This window comes from Rousettus aegyptiacus, unplaced genomic scaffold (genome assembly GCF_014176215.1).
Source record: "Rousettus aegyptiacus isolate mRouAeg1 unplaced genomic scaffold, mRouAeg1.p scaffold_m13_p_7, whole genome shotgun sequence".
Classification (NCBI taxonomy): Eukaryota; Metazoa; Chordata; class Mammalia; order Chiroptera; family Pteropodidae; genus Rousettus; species Rousettus aegyptiacus.
This window is the reverse complement of record NW_023416310.1, coordinates 12,490,617-12,508,264: the sequence shown is the minus strand read 5'-3', so window position 1 is coordinate 12,508,264 and position 17,648 is coordinate 12,490,617. Positions and strand designations below refer to the sequence as shown.

Sequence of the window (17,648 nt, the reverse complement as noted above, 5' to 3'; positions counted from 1 at the left end):
TCAATGGGAGGCAATTTGCAAATGTCTGACTAAATTAGAAACGACACATGCCTTTTGAAACAGTAGTTCTACTTTTAGAATTTACTATATTGATAAGTTTATACTCATGGGAAATGTTAAATGTACACAAATACTTATTCAAGCATTGTTGATAATAGGGGACTAGTGTAATTATGGCACATTCACACACCATTTTGCAGCTGTTAAAGAATTTGGCAAGTCTTATGTACTTACAGTGGAAGCCAATTAAAATATATTGTTTCTTAAAATAGACTGTGTTATATGATTACGCAATGTGTCTAGTGTTTAAATTGCATTAAATAAAATAAAAGCAGTGTGTTTCAAAAGACACTTTTTTGTGTATGTGTATAAATGGTATTTATGGAAGGATAAACAAACTGAAAACAGATCCTACTGGGAGAAGACCTTGTGGTTAGAGACAGGGTGGTAAGGAGATATCCTTTTTACTCTAATCTTTTTTACCTGCTACATGATGTGTCATTTACTTAAATTAGTTATTAAGAAAACATAATAATTAAAATTTAAAAATGGAAACTAATACACTAAACGATAGTTTTTTCTTTTTATACTAGGCATATTTGATGAGACCTTCTATAATATTTTTTGATGAAATAGATGGATTAGCTCCAGTGCGCTCTAGCAGACAAGATCAAATCCACAGGTAATTTTTCCTAATCTGATTATGTTGGATTCTTTTCACTCATTGACATAGTATTTAGCCTTAGTCCTTGGTTAAGTACTGTGAGGCTTATAAAATGTGATCTGTGTCCTTGAGGAAGACTTTTTTCACTTAGCACAAGGGTCTGCAAATAACAATCTGTGGGCCAGTCTAGCCTCCTGTCTGTTTTTGTAAATGATGTTTTGTTGGAGCAGTGCTATGTTTATTTTTTGATTATATATGCCTGCTTTTGCACTACAAGAGCAGAGCTGAGTTATGAAAGAAATATCATATGGCTTGTGACACCTAAAACATTTACTTTCTGGCTCTTTATAGAAAATGTTGCCTGATCCTGACGTAGCATGATGTTTTTGAAATTTATCCATGTCATGTATACTAATATTTTGCTCCTTTTCATTTCTGAGTAGTATTCCTTGGAGAGTGTGTTTATGTATGTGTACCACAATTTATTTGTTAATCCGCATGATTAAGATTTCATTTGCTTCTGTTTTTGGCAATTATGATAATGCTACTGTAACATTTGCATACACATTTTCCTGTGGACGTGTTTTCATTTCTGTTGGGTAAATACCTAAGAGAGGAATAGCTAGGTCCTAGGGTGAATGTGTGTTTTCTGGAGTGCTGTACCATTTTTGGTTCTTACCTGTAATGTACGAGAATTTGGGTTACCTATTCTTGCAAACATTTAGTATTATTATTCTCTTTAACTTTAGCCATTCTGTTGGGTATGTGGTAGTGGGTTAATTTACATTTTCCTGATAACTAATATTAAGCATCTTTGCATGTGCTTATTGCCCACTTGGATATTTTGTTTTGTTAACTATCTGTTAAAATCTATTACCTCCTTTTTTTTAAAAAAAAAGAAATCAGGTTGTATGTCTTATTGTGTTTTAAGATTATGTAAGAGTTCTGTTGTCATTTTTGTAATATATCCATTTCTCAGACTGTTTTTAATATCTTTCTCATCACCGGTTTTGTGTAGTTCGTTTAGTGATGTTCTTTCGTAGACTTTTCTCATTCTTGGATTGAGCTGCATAAGTCTGAGCTGCTTGTTTTCATCACAGTTGTAACATTTTTGGCCATGATTTCTTAAAATTTTTTTCTGTCTCCCTTGTCTCTGTCTCTTCTTGTGGCCTTTAATTACATGTACATTAAGTTGCTCGTTGCAGTCCCACAGTTCATTGCATTGATCATTTGTTAATTTTGCTCTAACCTGTATTTTCAGTTTAATTTGGCATAGTTTTAATTGTTCTGTCTTGTACTTAACTAATCTTTTGTTCTTCAATGTCTAAGTCTGTCGTTAATCCTGTTGTATTTTTTGACTTAACATAGTTTTGTTTTCATCTCTAGATGTTCTGTTTGGGTCTGTTTTGTATCTTATTTGTGCAGATATAAGAAACTTTTCAGTATATGGAATGGGGTTATAATAATTTCCTTATCTGCCTGTTTTAATATCTTAGTTCTGGTTTGCTTGAATTCAATTGATTTTTCTCATTATGGGACTATATTTTCTGCTCCTGGCAATTTTTATTGGAAGCCAAACATAAATTTTGCCTTATTGATTTGATATTATAAATAAATATTTTGAGGGGTTTGTTTTTGGAGAGGGGACACAGTAAACTTACTTAAAAACAGTCCGAGTGTTTTGAATGTTGCTTTTTAAGTTTGTTATGTGAGTCTGGAGTAGTCCTCCGTGAAGGGCTAAATATTTCCCACTAATAAAGTAGAGTCTTTTTGTGCATTACATGCAATGGCCCATGAGTCATGAGATGTACCACTCTGGCTCGTGGCAATATTCCTGGTTCTCTGAGAGTGTAAAGTCCTGTTACTTCTGTGTATTTTTTCCCTAAGCCCTGAGTAAATTTCTCACATGCATGCACTGATCCATATTTAGCTGAAGTCTTGAAGGACGTTGTGTATATTTCCTGAGTTCACTCTCTTTGCAATGGTCTCCTCTCTGGTACTCTTTCCTGTGAACTTCAGTCTTCTTGGTCTCTTTGGAATCTCAGTCCTCTCTCTTCTGCTTAATGGGCCAGCTCATCTCTGTCAGCATTCCCTCTCCCCTACATTGCAGTCTATAAGTGGAAAGCCATTAATTGGATCCTTGTTCCCATGCTTCATAATACATGGTTTTATAATTTTTTCTCTTCTACTTGGATAATTATTATTGATCTATCTTTAGTCAGTCTAAAGATAGTAAGTTAACTATCTTTAGTCAGTTTTCACTTTTTACTCTGTCAGGTTTATTTTACTGTTTTGTCCAGCAACACATTTTTATTTCAGAGATTATATTTTTCAGTTGTAGGGCTTACATTTGATTCTTTTTCATTGTTTACATTTTTCTACTGTGACTTTCATCTGCTTAAACATATTTCATTTTACTGCATCGAGATTAGTTAATAGTTGCTTTAAAACCCTCTGGTGTTTCAACATCTGGTTCGCTTCACTGTTAGACCGCTCAATTTTCTTTTCTCTTGACAATATGTTCTGTTGTTTTGGTTCTTCATTTGTTGGGCAATTTTGGATTGGATCCTGGACATTATTAATGTTAATTTGTGGAGTCTGTGGATTCTATTATTTTCCTTTTATAAATAAGTATTTCCTTTGTTTTAGCACATAATTTTCTGGTTTAGGCTTTGAAATACAGACTGTTTCTTGGCTGGTAGCGCTGGTCTCCTTTCAGATCTTTTGTGTTTTGCTTAATCCTTTGAATTCTCTGTGCCCTTGTTATTGGGGATCATTCAGAGATGTGAATAGATAGAGTTTGGGGATGTCCTCACTAGCTCTTGCCCTTGTGGAATCTCACATTCTGTAGTGTTTATGGTTTTCTACCTTCTCTTTTCTGAACTCTCAGACTGGAAAAGTAAGGGATTTCCCCACATTATCATTCTCTCCCATTTACTGTACTTAGCCTCCTGCCAAAAGCCAGAGAGAAGGGAACTTGTTTTGTGTATGTCTCCCTTTCTCCAAACGACCATGAACTTCCACTAGAATCTATCTCTGCTTAGTTACCAGTTCTTCAGGTATATGCTTGTGTATTGTGTATAGGTTTTATAGTTATTTTATGAAGGAGAGCAAGGGGTCATCTAGCAGAGTCTTCATCAAACCTGGAAATGGAACCTTTGAGTAGCAAGCATGCAGGTTTTAATTTTTAGAATAATCACTAATAAAATAGAACATACTGTATAATTTCTAAATTATTAATGAGATATAGAATAATTAAAAGAAGTCAATCCAAAAGTAATCACAAAATGTGATTGTAGATTTAAACCCAAATGTTAAGGGATTGAATTTTTTTTAAAAACAAAGATTGGCAGAGTGGGGAAAACAAAATATAACACTTTTATTTTTAAGAGACACATTTACATATGAGGACACGGAGAGGTGACAAACTTGTGGGGGAAAAGCCCACAGCAGCTTAGAAATATACATATCAGTGTCATTCATAATAGTCCAAAGATAGAAATAATTCAGATGTCCATCAACATATAATGGACAAATAAAATGCGGTAATATGTATACAGTGGAGTATTTTTCAGTCTTAAGGAATGAAATTCTGACACGTGCAAGTGTACCTTATGCATGTACCATGGATGAACCTCGAAGTCTTTATGCTAAGTGGAATAAGCCAGACACAGTAGGTCACATATTTATATAAAATGTCCAGAATAGTCAAATTCATTAAATAATATAAAAATATATCAGATAGTAAATACTAACAGAAAACTGGTATAATTATATTAATATTTGGCAAAATAGACTATAAAGCAGAAAACTATTATATATATAAAGAGGATCAACTTATAATGATGAAAGCTTCAATTTATTAGAGTGTAGCAATTTAAAATTTGTAATTTCCTAATATAACTACATTTCAAACTGTATAAAACAAAAATTGACAAACTGTAAAATAGGAGACAAATTGATAATTATTGGGAGAGCTATCATGTACCTCAGTAATTGATAAACTAAATGAGCAAAAAATAAGTTAATGCTCTAAAATTATTTGAACAAGTAGAAAAACCTATAACGAGCATATTTAATGTTTAGAGATGAAAACTTTTAGTCTGGGGAGTTAGAAACATGGCTTATGTGAATACTTCTCATCAGTGCTGTGTGTAGATCCCCGTTAGTGTAGTCTGGCAAGATGAAGCCACACAAGGTATGTGCATTGGAGAATAAGCACCTCTGGTATCATTTGTAGAGGACATAATTTTGTATGTAGGAATTCTAAAGCAATTTCTAGATAACTTCTTAGATGTAGTAATGAGCAATTAGCAAGATTAAACCAATCAATAAGAAAATTTTGTCTTTATACTGGTAATTGTGTAAAAATGAAAAACTGCTATCTACAGTCTCCTTAAAAAGACATTGCGAAGAATAAATTTGAAAAGTTCATTGCTATGTCTGAAGAAAATAGTAAAACTTGGTTCAGAAATGTCAAAGAAAGATTAAATAAATGGAGAGAAATACCATGTTCATGAATTGGAAACCCGAATTTTTTTTTTTTTTTTTGCAAGCAGAAGCGATTTTATTAAGTAAACTAGGCAGAGTGAGTGAGATACACTTGGAAGAAAGTTCATGCAGGCAGCTCCATAAAAGGCAAGTGCAGGAAGACTGAATATTTTTAAGTTGTCTTGTTCTTCCACATTATTAATCAATAGATTCACTGTAATCCTGATCAAAATCACAACTTTTTTGGGGGAACTTGATAAAATGATCCTGAAATTTATATGGAAATACAAAGGTTAAGAATAGTGTAGACTTCTTTGGAAAAATGAGGTGGGAGGTCTTACTCTACTGGATTATTAGGCTTCTTAGGGTAAAGATAATTTGATATTGGTGGGAGACTTCACAAATAGACCAATGGAACAGAGCCCAGAGCTACATATATGTGCATGCTTGGTTTATAATAAAAGGCAGTGCAGTGCTAGTGGGAAAGGATGACCTTTTCAATAAATAATGCTGGGAAAATTGGCTATTTGGTGAAAAAATAAAACTGGATTTCTCTTCATGTCATATAAAAAAATTCCAGTTGTACTTTAGATTCTTATTTGAAAGAGAATACAGATGCTTTTAGAAGATAATGTAGGAGAAAAGGATAAAGGAGGCAAGTAGGCCTCAAATATAGTATTAAATAATTTGGAGTTTATTTTAAACATAACAGGGGTTTCTAAAGGATTTTGATCCAGTCACTGGTAATTTTAGATTTTTAAAATAAAGTCAACTTTTGGTAGAGTTTAAGCTAGGATGTAATTCTGTTTCTGGCCATGTTTGAAACTTTGTCTTCTAATAACTCTGTTCAAAACACTTAAAAATGCTGATCAATCCTAACAAACATTTGAAATGCCCATCTGTAACTGGAAAAGTTTGATGTTAAATATTAACTTATGCTTAAGGATGCTTGTTTCTCACTCCTTATATATTGAGTGAGGCACTTTTATCATTAATTGTTATTCAATAGAAAAGAATAAGCACAAATCTTCCCTATGTATATATACTGGGACTCTGGCATTTTGGTTCCATTTATAGATTTGGGAAACATAGGTAGAACAGTTTAGGAACAAGAATGATTTTTTAAAATACATTGAGCATATTGGAGAAGTTATTTCATGCAGGTATTAGCAGTAAGAATAAAGGAGTAGAAGTGAGAACAGTTGGAAAACAGTAGGAATACCATCGTTACTAGAACTATAGTTTGTTATAAATGAAACATTTTTATTCAGTAATGTTTAAGTCATAGGTTAAAAATCTACTCTAAAATATGCACAGAATGATTTTAAGTTGAACTTAGTTAAAATGGTGGCCATTCTAAAGAAATTGTCTAAAAAAGTATAACAGTAATGTAACTGTAATTCTATAGTTACTCTAAACATAATATAAATTGTCAGTCGTTAATTCCTTTCCCAAGATTTTTTCTCTTAAAACAAACTGTTGTATTTTTCTTTTTTAAAAACAGCTTTATTGAGATACTATTCACATAAACAGTTCACTCATTTAAACCGTGTGTGATTCAGTGGCTTTCAGTATATTTACATAGTTGTATAACCATTACGATAGTCAATTATAGAACATTTTCATCTCTAAAAGAAACCTTGTACCCGTTAGCCTTCACTCTCCAATTTCTTCTTCATTGTTCTCAAACTCTGGGCAACCACTAATATACTTTGTATAGATTTGCCTCTTCTAGACTTTTCATATAAATGGAGTCATACAGTTTGTGGAGTTGTGTGGGTGGCTTCTTTCAATAGTACAGTTGAAAATTGCAGTGTTTCCAAGGTTGATATATGTTATAGCATCTGTTAGTACTTCATTTATTTTTATTGACAAATAGTATTTCAGTATGGATATGCCACATTTATTTATCCATTTATCAGTTGATGGACATTTGAGTTGCTTCTGCTTTTTAGCTATTATGAATAAAGCTATAAACATTTATGTACAAATATTCTACGGAATTGCTGGATCTATGGAAACTCTTTGTTTAATAGTTGGAGGAATTGTCAGACTATTTTCCAAAGAGGCACAACATTTTACAGTGTATGAGTGTTCTAATTTCTTCACATTCTTCTATACTATTTTTATCTCTCTTTTTAACTATAATCATACTAGTGGGTTTAAAGTGGTTTTGATTTGTATATCCTTGATGACTACTGATGGGCCTTTTGTATATTTTCTGTGGAGAAGTGTTTATTTAAATCTTTTGACTGCTTGTAATGTAGATTTTTTTTTTATTGTTGAGTTGTAATTGTTCTTTATATATTCTGGACCCTAAACTCGTATTAAATATATAATTTGCAAATATTTTCTCCTCTTCAGGTTGTCTTTTCACTATCTCGATAGAGCCATACCCTTTAAAGTAGAAAAACTTTTAATTTTGGTGCAGTCCATTTTATCTTTTTAGTTGCTGCTGTATTTTAGGTGTCTGTTAATGTATTACTTTTGCACTTTTGAAATTATTTCTGTACATTACTTAATCTTGCATTAAGATGTCATCATGCTATGATTAACATTTTAAGACTGAGAAAAGTATAAACAGCAGTTTTTACAATTTTTTCTTTTCTTAGTTTTTAATTTTGTCTGAAAATTTTGTTACAGCTCAATAGTGTCAACCCTTCTTGCTCTCATGGATGGATTAGACAATAGGGGTGAAATTGTTGTTATTGGTGCTACAAACAGACTTGATTCTATAGATCCTGCACTCAGGAGACCTGGTCGTTTTGACAGAGAATTCCTTTTTAACCTGCCTGATCAAAAGGTACGAGTTTCTGTCTTCAATACATTAAGATTTATTTGTGATTCCATTATGAAACAAATATATACTTTGAGAGTTTTATGAATTTTCATTTTCAAAATTTTGTGCTTGTGGGATACCTTAGTTAATTCTTAAAACAATCCTGTAATTATTGAGTAATTTAGTCTTTCTAGAAAGTGACAATTTCACAAAGTTTATGATTTTTGATAAGAGGAAAGCTTTTGATTAGGTTACTAGAGATGCTTACTTACTCTTTTCTGTAGTTCTCTAGATTGTTGTAATTATATTGTATGGCAGATTATATGTATCGATTAGCCAAAGTAGCTTTGTTCCCATAAAAATAACATTTGTAGGGTATTGGTGGGTTTATGAATAAGAGCCCAAAATGCATTTTCATAAAAATGACCATAACATCATATTTGATTAAAAGCAGCATGTTATTTATTATAGTATTGTTTTTAAAAGAATGTATAATTAAAACAGGACAACGTGTAGTCATTGAGTTTGTAAAGTGTTATGTGAAATACCAAGTTCTTGTTTCCTAATGCTACTTGAAATTTTTATTGGTAGTCTTGGTTTGACCACTTTAATCATTGATTTAAGTTTGAGAGGAAATGACTCATGAAGAGAAGATACTGTATTTGGCAAGGCTTCCATCTAATTTAAGATATCAAATAAGCCTAATTATTAACATTTATAACATATACCCATACAAATCTAAAGAAATCTAAAGAAAGCAGAGAAGATGCTATATAAAAATACATATAGATACACACACGTCATTGTTATATACCTTTGGTTTTTAGATTTCTATGTAGAATGCTTGGATTATATATATATAAATGCAAAAGACTTTGTGATTAGGATAGTGAAAAAGACTATAGAGAAATGAAAGCAATGGCTCCACTATGTAGAACAGTTAATACCTCAATTTATGTCAGTCTGCACGGCCACTAGTAGTTATTTCAGTGTTGGATTGATAATCCAGTCTGCAGGCTTTAATTTGGCACCAGGTTTCCATAGCTTTGTCAGGGTGGGAAACAGCACAGACAGTAGCATCTTCATTACCCAAATGCAGCTTCCAAGACTATATTAATGCACAGAAGTGTGTTTAGTTGTATGAGACAAAGCTCAAGTGGGTGCGGTCTACTTCTGCACTGGGAATATCAGCCATCTTGTCTGGAATATGTTACAGCAGTCCAAAGCTTGTCTTTTAGGCTCTGCCAGTACATGGGGATTGTGCTTAGTTCTAAGAGACACAGCCAGTGTTTATTTTGGCAAAGGAAAGCCATTACCTTGATTTCCTAATTGTCTTCTACCTTGTCCTAGTCATGTAGGCCTCATGGTCTGTATGCCAATCACAGTCTTTACAGTTAAGGCACAACCCACACAAATCATAGATTTAACAGTAAACAAGGTCTTGAACAGCATTGTTCAATTGCATTTTTTGTGGTGATGGAAATGTTCTTTATTTGCATTGGCCATTGAGCAATGTCCATTGTAATAGCCACTAACCACATATGGCTATTGGGCACTTGATTGATCGTTATTGTGACTAAAGAACTGAATTTAATGTTTTATTTAATTGAAATATTAAAATAGCCTCATATGGCTAGCGGCTTAGTAGATTGTGCAGCTATGGATCTTGAACATAGTTTTCAACATTAATTTTGACTGTGTTTCAAGGAAAGTGTGCTGTGAGACCTAAATGTAAGGCCATTTTTCTTGGCCTGGGGCTGTGGAAAAGGCCTGGATTGGCTGTTCACTTTTTTCTTTAGATAATATTTAGGATCACGAGACTAGATGAGGTTACCAAATCCTTTGTCTTAAGGAGCAGTCAGTAAGATAAGAGGAAAACTAGTAGAGTGGGATTCTGAAAGTCAGGTGAAGATCTGTCCATGAGAAGGGTATAATTAACTTTGTCATATGTGGTTAAATCAGATAATAACAAAATTAGCTCTTATATTTAATATTATATAGGTCATTAGTGTACCTGGTAGGAGCAATTTCAATTGTAGGTACAGAAAATCTTGACTGGAGTATGGTTAGTGTAAGAGAGAAGAGGAGGGGAGGAATTGGAGATACTGAAAATACCTTGTTATATATTAAATGCTGTCAACTGAGTGCAAGGAGGCTTTGTCTAACAATAAATGGCAAAGATTTATTCCAGGGTCTTAAGATTTGCAAATCAGAAACACAACTAGGCAATACCCAGAGTTCTGAAGAAGAAAGAAAAGCTGAGAGTTCTTATAGCAAAAAGTATTCTTGACAAGCGTCAGCCCTGCATTCTTAGCCTCTGGAGTAGTCTGAGACGGTAATCTTCCAGATGTCTAGTGGTCTGGATAATGGATGTCAGGTGGTCTGGTCATGTATACATTCTTTCCTTGTTCTTCAGAGGGTTATTTACAGGACTTCCATATATCTCCAGGCATTGATACACAATCAAAAGTTCAAAAGTTTAAGTTTTCAGGCCTGTTAAAGCAAGAATAGAATTGTTTCCTCATGCCTTAAGCCTACTCGATTTCAGTGAGTTAGCAGCACGAATGTAGAGACTCCATGTTATTTCTTCACTGTTTTCTCAATGCCAAAGGATCAACTAACATAGGTAGTAATATACATTATATTTCATTACTTAATTGAAAAGTTTAAACTTCAAACTTTTTTTTAGTTTGAATTACTTGTCGTTTAGCTCATTGTCAATCATAATACTTTATGCATATGATAGAATCAGCAGTTCTGTGAACTCTAAATATAAAGTTTGTCTATGATGATTATAACAATAAAGTTTCTTGTCCATATGGTTTCAGATGATAAAAATGATGTGGAAAAGTGAAATTTAGTTTTGAATTCCAGTTCTAGATCACTCACTCAGTCACATGGCCACTAGTCAAGTTCCTTCACCTCTAAGAATATTAAATGTCTTAGTTTGTGAAACAAAGATCTCTGTTACACATCTCACAGGGTTATTATGGGAATCAGAGGTGTTGAGGATGCCAGGGTGTTTAAATTTCTTTTCAAATAAACATTTGGTTTGCTAGGGGATGGTTAGTCTTTAAATTTGTTCCAGCAAATATATTTGAGGGGTTGATGATATTTTATTTACTTGTACTTGTTTTTTTTAAGACAAATTTATTTACCTGTGGTTTTCTTTTTAGGCAAGAAAACACATATTACAGATTCATACCAGAGACTGGAATCCAAAATTGTCAGAAACTTTTTTAGGTGAATTGGCTGAAAAATGTGTTGGTAAGTACTACTGTTTGAATTTTTGATTGTCATTGTTTATTCTGCTCAGCCTCCCTTTCCCCTTATGTTTGGAATGCGAATGAGTATAGTTATGTCTTTGTGCAATAGATGACTGCCTTTAAATGTAAAAATTTTTAATATTTCGGTTGAAGTTTGGACACTTCTAAATTAGGATTTTAGCTGCCATTAGGTGACTAACAAAACTCAATAGTAGAATTCCTTTCATTGAATGCTGGGTGTCAGTAATATTACTACAGTGTCTCTTTTTAGGAATTGTCCCCTTTCAGAAATTTTACTTAGTAAGTGTAAACTTGAGAGATAAAGGTTCATATCAAAAGCAGGACTGTAGTCTTTCACTTTGCAGATTACAGGATGGGCTCACCTTCATGCCTGCGGTCAGGAAGGAAGTTGAGTGAGAAGTGTCTTCAAAGAACATTCATAATGGCATTCTGCTAGTATTCCCCAAATAGAAAACTTTGCAACTTAATATCATGTTATTCACAGAGTGGAAGATTGCCCCACAGAGCGAATGAACACTACTGTCCTAAAAGGATGTGGTGACAGTATTTTATGTACATACATGATTATACATAGGAGATGGTATTTAGAGTTTTGGCTCTAATTAGGTCTGAAATAAAAATGAATACATATGAAGCAACTGAGTATACACACAGGTATTTTTCCTTCATTCCCCCCCCGTCTTTTGTCTATTTTCCTCTGGTTTTCTCAAAAAATAAATTAAAAAATCTCTCTCCATGAACTTTTTAAGCATTATGAAGAAATGCCCCAAATAAGTCACTAACAATCAACAGCCTACTTGGGAAACCTTTAAAGTTACCAAACCCAAAAAGAACATCTTAGTTAAAAAAAAAAAAAATTGTGATCCACCATCAAATAATTAAAACTTAAATAGAACATTAGTCCATTCAGTTAGCTACATCCGAATTATCCTCTTCATCCACAGGGACCTCCATCTCCGAAGCAGCATCCCTCAGCTTTTGAACCACAAAGACCTCGACATCTTCTGGTGAGGAGAAACCGTAAATCTCTCCAGCAGTACTCCAGTTTAAGCTTTGCCTGGTATAAGAGAGCATGCGCCAAACCCATTTCATGTAAATTTGGCTTGACCTTTGCAAAGCCTTGTGCTGCTTTATGGGAGAGGGTGGTATTTGGTGCAAAAAGTCCAGTCTTTTCCCATTTTGAAATTTGACCCTTTTTGTTTCCTGCTACTTTAATGTTATTATTGTATTAGAGTGCAGATCAGACTGGGAAGCCTTTGTATTTCTTCTGTGAATTTGTCACAGAATGATTCTTAACAGAAATAAGCAGAAATCTTCAATATTTTTGGAAACTCCCTAAAATATAGGTATTTTAAAATTACTTTCAATTACCCTGTCTACCATCTGAAATATTATATACTCTAATTCTTCATCCTAAACATTAGAATCTTAGTTTCTTTTTTCATTTCCAGAGGTCACTACTTCTCATTTTTCCAAGTGATTTATTTTAGCTTTCAGTTAGTTTCTTAAGTTTAAAAAAAAAAATTAAGAAGTAATTTCTTATAGAACTGAAAAACTTCTCTTGCCTTTTTTGGGGTGGTGGTGGTGGTGTTGGTAGTTGTGTAGCATCTGCTTACATATACACGATTTTCTTCCTGGAGAGTGATATAAAAATCCATTATAATTAAATGACTTCTGTTTTTGATGGTGACATTTATTCCACTTAAGAAACCAGTTCACATTTTAAAAAAGCAATGCAGATCTTCAGGCAGTAATGAAATAGTAATAAATTTCAAATTCATTATGAACTTAACACTTTATTTATTTATCCCAGTCATGTTTATCGTGTATGGGTTCAGTTCACACCTAACGAGAGAACGCAGTCTTGACGAATAATTGCAGAGAGAGCTGACTTCTTGTTAGGGTTATGGATTTGGTAACTTTTACCTTGAAATAAATTCCCAAGTACTTGGAGGTGTTTGGATGCCTAATAGGTGTGATTTTTAAGTAGCCCTCAAATAATTTGGGTATCTAGAACATGTGTACAAACATTAGGAGCCTAAAGTTGATGAGGAGTTCAAACCTAATCATATTTCTCTGTTTTCACTAAGAGGGCCAAAACAGTGAAAGTGTATCAGCAAGGCAGCAATCTTGTGGGCCTTCGTTATGTTTGGTGTTTTACTTAAAAAGTAACAAAATTTTATTACCTTTTTCTAGTCTATAAATTCTTTGAATAGCTTGTATCTTCAGTCTTTCAGACAAATTTCCTTCTTAACAGCAATATTTAAGAATGCTTTTTTTTTTGCATCTAGATGTTTGGATTCATCAGAATATTAGAATTGTAGTGATAGAATTAATATGGTTATAGAATTCTTACAAAAAGGATGTTGATTATTTTCCTTAACGTCTACTTTTAACTTTAAATTAAAGGCTATAGTGTATTTTCAGTATTTCTAGAATGATCACATCTAGTTTTCCAAACCAGTACCCTTTTGAGATTGAAAAAAAATTCTCTTAATTATGACAAGAGGAAACCAGGGCATATGGTTACCATAAATATAACCTGTGTAGCCATAGTTATGATGTACTTTTAATTCTGTTTCAGTCTCATAAAGGAAGTATGTTATTAATTCAGTAATTCTTTATTATATATTGTAATCACTTGTAAAGCTTTGTCAAAATATACATTTATGATACTAAACCCCTAGAGATTCTGATTCACTAAGTTTGTTGTGAATCTACTTTTGTTTCAGTTTCATTGTTTATTCAGATGAGTGGTCAGGTTGAGCACCACAGATTAAAAACTAGTAATTCTCATTCACTAGCAAATGTAAAGAAGATAAGTCCTATCTTTTATAGTCTATTGGTTATGATAATCCATGTGAAAATTTACTTCTTTAATTGGGATCTATTGTTGATAAGCTTTTAAATGATCTTTAATAAATTAAGAAAAAATGAATACTACATTGATATTATGTACTTTATTAACATTATTATGTCAAACATAAATGTTATGGGCGACATTTACTACATAAAATACCTTTTAGTGGCTTTCTTTTTTGCATTGTTTGAGTTTTTTTTTCTTTTTTAACTTAGGCTTTGCACTTAAAAATAGGATCATTTATAGTATGCTCACTAACAGTGTATGAACCTTTAAAGAAGAAAAACGTGGTTGTTTATATTGTTTGAGGATGGTAGTTTATGCTTTACTTCCTCTGAAATGGATTATTAACTGTTTATAACTGAGCTGGTGTTGTACAGTTATTTTGTTGAACTAAAAACACAGATTTGTGTGGCACAGAAAAAGATTCAGGTTATTCATTGAGAAATAGATACAAAATCAGAGACTTTTGATGGTAAATTTTGTTATTCTGAAGAGTTATTTGGGAGAGTGATTGCTGTCATGGGACATTTTTAATGCTTAATCGGCTTATACTTGTCTACATTAAATTCTCACAGGTCATATTAATTAATGTTCTTCCTAACTGAATAAATGTTTCTTTAAGAATGCAGTACTTTTCTATGATTTTCATAATTTTCATTGACATAGTTACATAGAAATTAAGTTGGTTTAATAAAATAATTTAGATTACTAACAAAAACAATAACAAAAAATAAACTAAAGCTCAGTAGACATAATTTATCCACCTTTTTTTGGATAGTGCATAGCAACCTGAAAGTTTTGCTGTCCTAAGCTATAACCTCAGGGTTCCTCTTTTCTCTTTTCATTCATTCTTTCACTCAAGAAATATTTATTGACTCTTTACTGCATGCCAGGCCAGGTATTTGAAATACATTAGTGAACAAAACAGATAAACACCCCTACCCTCACAGAGCTCACATTCTAGTTTGGGAAGGCAGACAGTAAGCTTAATAGGTAAATGGTCAGGTGGTGAGAACTGTGGAAAAAACCAGCATGGTAAGGAGGACTTTTCTGTTATTTGTAGGACAAGATCATTTGCCCTACTAATAATAGAATAGTTCATTGTAGGTGCGTGAGTCACTTGCAGTTTGATTTACATGGATTTACCCCTTAGTGTTCTGTTTCTGCCAGTTAGTTTAGGGCTATTTCTTCTTTTCTCATAGTTTTCCAGTCTAGTCATCACTTTTGTTTCAATATTTAAGTGTTCAGCGAGGTCATTGTGAAGTATAAAAAGATAAATCTGATACCTGTCTTTGAAGAGCTTTGGGACTAATGTTCTTTAACTAGTTCGAGTGGTTCCCCCTGCTGGCATAATTGATATTTATATATGTATATAAAAGGGAGTAAATGTGGAGAATTAACGGATTCTTATTCTCTTTAATACCTTTGAAACTATCAGGGATGATCACAACTTTAAAGTATAATTTTGGGAGTAATTAGATGTCAGTTTGCTTGTGAGTTGCACTCAGAGTAGTAGGATAGGTTTGTTTTAGAAGTTTCTGCTTATGTACTGCTTTGTATTATGTGTGTTGGAAGTTAGTAACATTAGAAAAAATTATAGGTAAGTGTAGTATCATGAATACTGAACTAATGATTGGGAGTATTGATGAAGGATTGAGATGAAACAATTCTTTTAAAATTTTTTCTGAAGAAAAGTTGTACATTATAATCAGTGAATTGGTACAAAATACATGACTTGTTTTGTTTTAATATCATTAGTTCATGTGTTTGTTAAATAAAATATTCAAGACATTATTAATAGTCTTAATGAGGAAATAATTTTATTAGGTGATTTTTTTAAATGGCCAGCCAGATTTAACTTTACTGATAAAATTGCACATATTATTGATTTTGTATAGATTGTTTTTTAACTAAAGATGTGTGTATTCATAAAACGTAGTTGGTACTTGAGAGAATGAACTCACCTTTGTCATCCTTTTCCTTTTGTGCATTAGGGTACTGCGGAGCTGACATCAAGGCCCTGTGCACCGAGGCCGCCCTGATTGCCCTGCGGAGGCGTTACCCCCAGATCTATGCTAGCAGTCATAAGCTGCAGCTAGACGTGTCCTCCATAGTGCTCAACGCCCAAGATTTCTACCACGCAATGCAGAATATTGTGCCTGCTTCCCAGCGTGCTGTCATGTCTTCGGGACATGCACTATCCCCCATCATTAGACCACTGCTGGAAAGAAGCTTCAACAACATTCTAGCCGTCTTGCAAAAAGTGTTTCCTCATGCCGAAATTAGCCAGGGTGACAAGAAAGAAGGTACCATATAAATTGTTCTTCTTATTGTTAAAATGAAACAAACACAGGCATACATAAATTCTGAGTTTCCTCATAAGACTGTGTCACTTTTTAATATTTGCCATGAATATAGAAAATGTATTATTTTTATTTTTTATTCAACACTGTATATTCTAGGCCTGGTATGTTGCTAGGCAACTAGTGAATGTTTATAAAAAGAACTAATGAATGTTTGGGGCATTTTGGCTATCTCATGGAGTGTTACAGTCTTTAGAGAAGTTGACTATGATAATAATGGCTCATGTTTATTATTATGAAGCCCTTACATAAATTGTCATTAATCCTCATTCACAATCCTATGTGGTAGGTATTCTTATTCCATAAAGGAGCAGGCTGGGAGACTAAGGAATGCGTTCCCTTAATTTACAGTTACTCAGTAAGTTCTAGGGCTTGCTCAAACCCAAGGAGCTTGACTCCAGAGCCCAAGCTCTTAATATGTTGCTATAATGACTCCCTGGATTCAACTCATCATATATTGTTATTGTTGGCAAGACAGTCTGCATCGTGCTGTGCTAAATTTAGTGGGGGAGAAAATTAGAACTTGGGTGTAGAAGGTCTTGACTTCTAGCCTCAAGATTAAAGTTTGGACTTGAGAGAAAAGCAGAAAGCTACCTTTAAAAATGTCACTCATTTATAGGGAAACTTTAGGTTCACATGCTAATCAAAGAAGGGCCAAGAACTTTGAAGAGAAAGTAATGTGTTTTGTCTTGATTTCCCTATCTCCTAGTACCTTGTTTGGCATGTAGTCTGCACCAAATAGAAGATTATTCAATGAATTATACTAAATCGAAAATATTATATATAGAAAAATTATCAATATTCAGTGAATTTTGCTGTCATTAGATACACGGTTTTTTCAGAAACTTTATTTTTTAGGGATAGATTCTCATGAAATATCAAATGGATTTCTTAATTTCTTAAATTTATCAAATAGAGAAGTAAACAAATATGTTTGAGCCAGATACTCGGGCATGAATTGTACTGTTCTTGTCTCTGATTTTTCATAAATGAGAATATCTTTCTCAGAATTTTTTAATTTTTATAAAACTTAACATTACTTTTAGAAAATCATAAAAATCTTACCTTCCCTTCTGAGAGATTGTGATAGCTCTTTTATTTCCATTTGAGCCATTCTGCAGTTTTATTATCCGTGTTTTCTTATAATTTCTTTCATAAATATAGAGTGTGCTTTGGTTTGAATTTTTCTTCATGTATCAGT

At 33.0% G+C, this 17,648-nt stretch overlaps 1 protein-coding gene across 4 annotated transcripts in view; it reads left to right on the top strand.

Moving 5' to 3' along the window:
- The window catches only part of ATAD2B (ATPase family AAA domain containing 2B), a 105,858-nt gene that overhangs the window by 32,745 nt on the left and 55,465 nt on the right, over window positions 1–17,648 (top strand). For all 4 annotated transcript variants that reach the window (XM_016121750.2, XM_016121749.2, XM_016121752.2 and 1 more), the window contains 4 exons: window positions 594–682; window positions 7,799–7,958; window positions 11,111–11,201; window positions 16,079–16,390. In XM_016121750.2, coding sequence (XP_015977236.1) covers window positions 594–682; window positions 7,799–7,958; window positions 11,111–11,201; window positions 16,079–16,390 — 652 coding nt within the window. The remainder of the gene's footprint in view (window positions 1–593; window positions 683–7,798; window positions 7,959–11,110; window positions 11,202–16,078; window positions 16,391–17,648) is intronic.